Below are 7,721 nucleotides of genomic sequence, written 5' to 3'. Positions count from 1 at the left end.
TAAATTACCACAATTTGTTAAATAACTTATTAATATTAATAAAAATCTAATTATCTATAATTATATTTTTTTTTCTTATGGGATTATGTTCTATTAATCTTATAATTCTTATTAATAAATGCCAAATTGTATGTAAAAGAAAATCTAAAAGTGGTATATTCATCACTTTCTCTCTTATAACATTTACACTTCATAGTTTCCATACTCTAATCTATACATTGAAAAATGTAAAAATGGGCCACAATTATCCCTTTTGGGCCTATGGCAGTCCAAATTACGCTTTGCTCAAACACCATCTTTACATTTTGCTTTACTTCTGTGATAACTGAGAATAGTCTGAATCTGCAGATCTACCAAAAGTCAGTTGGAACGAAGCAATGGCAGCACCAGATCACCTCTTTTCCCTTCGAAACAATTTCTACTTGGGAGCTTACCAGGCTGCCATCAACAACAGCGACCTTCCCAATCTCTCCCCCGACGACGCCGTTGAGCGTGATTGCCTCGTCTACCGCTCTTATATTGCCCTTGGCAGCTACCAGGTATTTGTTTTATTCTTTTTCTTTTTCGCTCTTATATTGTTTCTTCTTTTGCTTTCAAACAATTAATGACTAAATAAATTTTTGATTAATTTTTGTAGCTGGTGATCAATGAAATCGACAATTCGGCTGCCACTCCTCTCCAGGCGGTGAAATTGCTCGCCATGTATCTCTCGGGCCCTGCAAACAAGGTTTAATTCGCTCGATCCAAGTTCAATTTTTTTTATTGGAAATGTTAATTTGTTAATTCGATGATTTGTTAAGGTTACTGCTTGTTTATTGGCTTTAAGTGTTAGATCCGAGTTTGATTTGGTTTTCCTTTGATTGGAAAAACTATTGTTCTTTGGTTTGGTCAGAGAGTAACTTTTAGTCTTGAAATTCTAATTGGAGGCTCGGATTTAAGTAGCGCAAAGCTTCACTATTTCTGAATTTTTCGTGTATTGGGATTGGATCTATGGTTTGAGTTTTCTTTGCTTAGTTTATTAGTGTTTGGTGTTTTTGGTATGCCATTTGAATTGCTTTAGCATGTTCAATGAGAGATTTGGGTATTATTGAAATGCTTTAATTATGAACTGAAGTTTGCATAAACATTTCCATTGTGAATGTTAGGTTTTTCATTCCACAGATCAGTGATTTTAGTACATATCCTACTTTGAGCTCCAAATGCAGCCTAATCTTGTACTTTAAAAATAGTATATGTGTATTTTTATTAATTTGGAAACTTTAAAGATGTAAAGTTTTATAATGCACTAATTGTTTCTAATTGTTCAGGAATCCATTATTTCAAGCTTAAAAGAGTGGCTGGCTGACTCAGCCATTGGAAACAATGCTATTTTGAGGCTGATTGCTGGAACCATATTCATGCATGAAGAAGACTATAATGAGGCTTTAAAACACACTAATGCTGGAGGAACCATGGAATTGTAAGTTCAATTTGACTTAGATATTATAATAATATAATTATACATATATGCAGGTCCATTCTTAGGATGTTTCTCCTTTCTTGATTCCTGTTCATTCTTTGAAGTTCTAATTACGACACATTTATATCTTGTCATTTTTAATTTTCTTCTTTTTGTTTCTTTGATTTGTAATTTGACATTTGAGTTGGAACAAAGGTAAATCAACTTACTGGATTAATTTTCCTCTATTGTTGGGAATTTAAGTCCCACATTAGGAATAAACAAAATTAAAGGGTACATATAAGTGGTTGGATTACAAAATTGACTTGATTGGTCATTTTAATGTATAAAGCAACTTAATCACTTATATAAACTCATATTAAAATGAATTAATATGTAATTTGACCAATAATCTCTCCAAATTTAACATGGTATTAAAGTTGGGACTGAGTTGTGGGTTTCAGTCACCCATAAGACTGTATAATTGAGCCAATATATGTGGTTGCACTTGAGGAGGGATTGTTGGGAATCTAAGTAGGGATTGTTGGGAATCTAAGTTCCACATCGGGAATAAATAAAAATTAAAGGGTAAATATAAGTGGTTGGGTTACAACATTGATTTGGCTAGTCATTTTGATGTGTAAAACAACTTACTTACTTATATGAGCTCAGATTAAAATGAATTAATATATAATTTGATTGACACTCCCTTCAAATTTAACATCCATCCCAGGCCAACAACTAAGCTTTTTTTTTACTAATGGTATTTGTTTGGTTGTACTTGTAGTTCATTGCCAATAGGTAGTTTTATTTGGTGAAACTTGAACTTTAAACTACAATCTCTCAAAGATTTTTCTTGTAAAATGCGGTAATACATTTTCATGTTATTTGATAATGAGGAATAACTCATTGGATTTAAACAGAATGAATCAAATAGAGGAATGCGACGAGTGAGCCGTGCAACTGTAGGATCCCTGACAAAGTGAAATGTAAGTTTTATAGAATTGTGTCAGGCTAGTTATGTTGTATGGGAATGAATGTTGGACATCTAAGGTACAATGTGTCTAGAAAATGAGTACTAGAAATGTGGATGTTAAGATGGATTATGGATATCTAGTAACACGATAATGGATAAGATTAGGAATGACTACATCCATCAAAGAGTGCAGGTAGCACACATTAGTGATAACATAAGAGAGATTCGATTAAGATGATTTGGTCATGTTCAACATAAAGCATCGAATACCCCGATGTGAAAGTATGATAAGCTAGTTGTAGAAGGAGTAAGAAGGGAAATGAGTATACTTAAAATGACGTAGATGGAAATAGTATCAAAAGATTTATAATTTTTGAATATTTATGCGGAATTCGTTTCAAATAAAGCTGAATGGAGAGCAATGATCCATATAGCTAACCCTAACTAGTTTGAAATTCAAATTCCTCATCATATAGCCATATAGAAATACACACACATGATATTTGCTGCTTCTAAGTTTGACATTTGTAGTTTCACTTTCACAATTTCACCTATCAGGTAAAACTTTTCTTTCATTGAACTATGGTGTTTCCACTTTCCACGCTGTATATTATCTTCAAATTAGTAGAATTTCTATCACCTATTTTATCTTCTAGATACCAAGGAAACCAAAGTAAACTAGAACTAGATTGTTGTATCTTTAGTTGTTGATGGCTTTGGTGATCAAGAGAGACAGAGAGAGAGAGAGATGAAAAAAAAAGTTAAGGATTGAGGGGGAAGATATTGAGAGTGCAATTAAGGAAGAGAGTGGAAACAGTGGTAAAAGGAAAAGAAAAAGGATGTGGTCTACATGTTTTATTTTTCAAATCAAGAGAGTTGCAAAATTGAATATGATCGGAAGATTTCAGTGGAATTTTGGAGATTTGTCTATCATTTTGTGCAATTTCATTTTTGCATATACCTGATTTGAATCATTTGGGATTAGGGATGGCAACGGCTCGGTTTTTTGTGGGTACTCGATCCAATCGAACTCTAATAGGACGGGTTTAGGTAGTACATAATCAGGTTTGGGATGAGTTTGGGTTTAAAATTTAGTACCCTTGATGGGTTCGCGTCGGGTTCGAACTTTACATATTGGCTATCCGTTATCCGAATCCGTTTATATAAATATTTAATTAAATATAAAATATGTATTTTTTTATAATAATATATATAAATTTTTATATATTTTAATTTATGTAAAATAAAACTGAAATATTTTACAAAATTATTAAATTTTTAGGATATAAATTATTAATAAAAATAATTTTTTATGTAGATTTGTAATTAAAAAATATAAAATTAACCAAGTTCGGATATTTTTCGAGTAATAATAATCAGGTTTGAGATGGATTCGAGTAGTTTAGAATAAATTTTAATTGGGTTTGGGACGAGTTCGGGTGTTGAAAATATTAATCGGGTTCGGGTGGGGTGATTTTCGCGGGTACGCTACCTGTTGCCATCCCTATTTGGTATCTGAATCATGAATCGAGCAATGGCCATAACTATGATGTCAACAAGGAATTCTTGGCTCATATATTACTCTTCAACTTATCATGCCGTAAATTTCTTACTCATTATAATACTTATTGAAGGATCAAAGTAACTAGAATTTTTGCGTGGCAACAGGCAAGCTATCTAATTCTAGAAGATCAATGTGTCTGATTGAAAAAATAAAGATTTTAGGTATAACTTAGAGTTAGATGTCTATGACTTATGTAAAGCATAGCTCAGTGAGATGGCACAAAATTCAAAATTTAGGAACGTCTTCTCTCAAACTAAATTTTTGGTTGGGTTCTGGCCATGTTTCAGGAATAGATAAACTTTTCTAAAAAGATTTTGAGCCAGGACATGAAAATTGAAAGGTCCATGCCATAATCTGGAAGAGGATACATTGCCAGATATCAAGGTTTGATCAAATTTTTGCAATAATAGATAATTTGGAATTTGAATGGGAGCATGGTTTTCCCTTTAAATAATGCATATTCTCAGGGTTTGTCATAGTCTCATAGAGTTTGTCAAGACTATTTGGCTTCTGTTCCAAAATTATAAAGGTACTTATGTATGAACATGAGATATGGGCTAAATGACAAACGATTTAGGACCTTTTATTTCTGTGGCGTTATGCTTTAATCCATTGTATAGAGAAATTCTGTGGAGAGAAAATTAACTATTTCTTTATTTTCCGATCACCTTGTTTTATTGGTTTTCAGTACTGAAACATGCCATTTCTGCTTCTCCAGGCATGCATTGAATATCCAAATATTCCTTAAGATGCACAGGTCAGATTATGCAGAGAAACAGCTGAGGTACATGCAGCAGATTGATGAGGACCACACACTAACTCAACTTGCAAATGCATGGTTGAATCTGGCAGTTGTATGTGCAATAGTTTATTTTATTACAAATATCAAAAGGCTTTGACGATATTCTATTCATATACTATTTTGTGAATCAGGGTGGTTCAAAGATACAGGAAGCATATCTCATCTTCCAAGATTTCTCTGAGAAGTATCCAATGATGAGCTTGATCTTGAATGGGAAGGCAGTTTGTTGCATGCACATGGGAAACTTTGATGAAGCTGAGACATTGTTGCTTGAAGCGCTAAACAAGGCAAGTTAAAATTATGAACATCTCTCTTTCTTTCTCTCTTTTGTTGAGGTTATAGCTGGTAGTCCTGTGTCTTGTTCGTTTAGTCATCAATTCAACAAAATTCACAACTGTTCCCAAAATTTACAGGTATTGGACTATAGCATATCCATTGTGTTACTTGTTTGCATATTTTCATGATAAGTGTGAACAATGCAGATGATGTACTGTTTCTCGTCAATTTGCTGGATATGTTTTTTTTAAATTGTACTTGAAATCTATTTTTTCTGGACTGCTTATAAATTCTTTCGGCAGTTTGTTCCTTCCCTACCTATCTCCAAAACTTTGATTCAACATATGGAACATTGGGTTGGCATATGTTGACTAAGGTTTGTGTAGATCATATAAGTGACTAGAGTTATGTCTTCCAATTGGCACAGGATGCAAAGGATCCAGAGACTTTAGCCAATTTGGTAGTATGCAGTCTTCACCTTGGTAAACCCTCTTCACGATATCTCAGGTAAAGTATCTTTTCATGTACTTCATTTTTTATCCCATTTTTGTGTAATATTTTTGTTAATATTTAAGAAGAATTCTTCTGTAAGCTAAATAACTTTTCCCTAAATACTGGTGCAAAACGTGAAATTAAAGAACTATTTGATAACTTCAGCTGTTATTTCAATGTGCTTGTGTTTTTTGTGGAAGCTAGAAAAGTTGTTATTTTTGCCTTTGGTGCTGACTAGTGATAACTATTTTTCTGACATTAGCAACAAATACGAATGTTACTCTCTCTCTGCCTCTCTCTCTCTCTCAAAATGGTGATCTGTGTTGGTGATCTTCCTGTGAATGATCATTTCATCTAGAAACATGCTGGTTATATTTGCTGCAATTGCTATTCCTGTGGTAAAAGTGAGCTTGGATCATGATAGTTGGCGTTTGGGCAATGGCCTTGCTTCTTAATTTAGGTGTGACTGAAAGGTAGGAAAGCCTACTTCCCTATTTTTGTTGTTCAAAATGTGTGTGAAGACAACTTGTCATTTTAGTTCTGTTGCACTTAACGTGGTGCAATTTTTGGTTTTTGACATTTTCATTTCATGAGTTTATAGGGTTTTGATACTACTGTCCAAGGAAAGTCATTCTTCAAACTGAATCACTCTGAATGTGTCTATCAGACACAGTTCATCAGTTCCAGCTGGTGACTGAGTGTGACATTGTTATTTATTAGTTCTTCCTTGTTAGTTGGTCTTAAGTTGCACTACATCTACATGACACTTTCTTGATCTCATCTGGACTAAGATTTGGTTTTTTTTTTTTTGTTGAGTTTGTAATCCTGTTAACGGTATCAATCTTGTAGCCTGGTGGAATTACTTGGCAATCCTCCTTTTTTGTCTCATTTGAGTATCTGTCGGGTCCAGCTGGTGCATTTCTTTGTGTATAGAGCAATTTGAACAATTCCTTTGTCTGATCTGCAGAACCAAGAAATTATTTTTTGAACTAATCTTTTTGGGAGGGCTTTACTTGAATACCACTCCTGGCCTGAGTGTGAGATATCACATACTTAAATTAAAAAAAAAAAAAAAGCATCCTTCTTTCTGATAGCATTAAAGGTTTATCTAAGTGATTTTGAAACCCATTGTTAGAGACAGTTGGGGTTGGAATTCTCATGAAAATGGTTGAAACCAAAAAGGAAATTACTAGAATTACTTTCTTTTTTCCCCAAGAGGAAGGAGGCAAGCTAACCTAAAAACATAGAAATGAATAAAGTACCAAAGTATCTTTCCATAGCTTGCATTGCAAGTGAGGAGAAAGCAACATTGCACTTGCTGTATTTTTTTTTTTTTTTAATGAGTTATGCCATCGGTATTCTTGATCCTTGGGAGAGCTATTTTCGCGTCTAACTCAATATTAAATCCAATTCATATTGAGGAGAAAGCAACTCGCAACTTGTTTTTTTAACGGAAGTAAAGACATGGTTTGGTTTCCAACTAGTTGAGCAGATGAAAGCTTTTCATTTGTTTTTGTCTGTTTAATGTTGTATTGAAATTCCTATTATAATGGTATTAGTGAATGACTGTACTTGACGATTGTTTTGCAATTTGCAGTCAATTGACACTTACACATCCAGATCACATACTTGTTAAACGTGCGTCATCTGCTGAAGAGAACTTTGAAAGAGCAGTCCAATCAGTTGCTTGATGTGCGGTTGGTTTTCGGCAACTGGGTGAATGGTGTCCTCTCATCTCTGTTAAAGCCTTTTTATTTTTTTGGAGTTGCGTAACCTGCAAGAAGTATACAATTGTTAAAGAGCTCAAATCATATTAGTAATGCCGTTTCCTAAATCATTTTAATAGGAACAATTGATATATCGTATGTTCTAGTGATTTAATTTAGTATGGATTTCAGTGTTCTTTCACGTATTTTAATCAGGCGTATACCCCTTTTGGATGTAATTGAAGTGATGCCTTTTTGGAAAAATTATTGGGTGTTATTTTTCATGCTATTTCATTCACAATTATGTAATATTCATCCTTTTAAGAATAACTGATTTTTTATAAGGATTTAAGAGTATTTTATATTTTTTGCTATTTCATTTCACTTTTTCAAAATTTTATTTTATTTATTTTATTTTTCTTCTCTTATGCTTATTCATCAATATTTTTGTAATCGGAATGGAAGAT

At 33.2% G+C, this 7,721-nt stretch overlaps 1 protein-coding gene across 1 annotated transcript; it reads left to right on the top strand.

The window, feature by feature from the left end:
- Positions 1-249: 249 nt before the first annotated feature.
- Positions 250-7,618, top strand: LOC110658322 (coatomer subunit epsilon-1). Its single transcript, XM_021815877.2, has 7 exons — positions 250-539; positions 638-727; positions 1,308-1,459; positions 4,697-4,832; positions 4,912-5,067; positions 5,484-5,563; positions 7,146-7,618. The coding sequence occupies exons 1-7, from the start codon at positions 378-380 to the stop codon at positions 7,237-7,239; spliced, it is 870 nt and encodes a 289-aa protein (XP_021671569.2). The 5' UTR covers positions 250-377; the 3' UTR covers positions 7,240-7,618.
- Positions 7,619-7,721: the final 103 nt, after the last annotated feature.

The sequence above is a fragment of the Hevea brasiliensis genome, chromosome 17, assembly GCF_030052815.1.
Source record: "Hevea brasiliensis isolate MT/VB/25A 57/8 chromosome 17, ASM3005281v1, whole genome shotgun sequence".
In the NCBI taxonomy this organism is placed as follows: Eukaryota; Viridiplantae; Streptophyta; class Magnoliopsida; order Malpighiales; family Euphorbiaceae; genus Hevea; species Hevea brasiliensis.
The sequence above is the reverse complement of the archived record's forward strand: the minus strand, read 5'-3'. Positions and strand labels throughout refer to the sequence as shown.

What these genes read in the sequence shown, in the direction of transcription:
- LOC110658322 (XM_021815877.2), top strand. Translation starts at nt 378, where the DNA reads ATGGCAGCACCAGATCACCTCTTTTCCCTTCGAAACAATTTCTACTTG. An exon ending in TCTCGGGCCCTGCAAACAAG is followed by an intron (nt 728 to 1,307) that starts GTTTAATTCGCT and finishes CTAATTGTTCAG; the next exon opens with GAATCCATTATTTCAAGCTT. An exon ending in GCTGGAGGAACCATGGAATT is followed by an intron (nt 1,460 to 4,696) that starts GTAAGTTCAATT and finishes CTGCTTCTCCAG; the next exon opens with GCATGCATTGAATATCCAAA.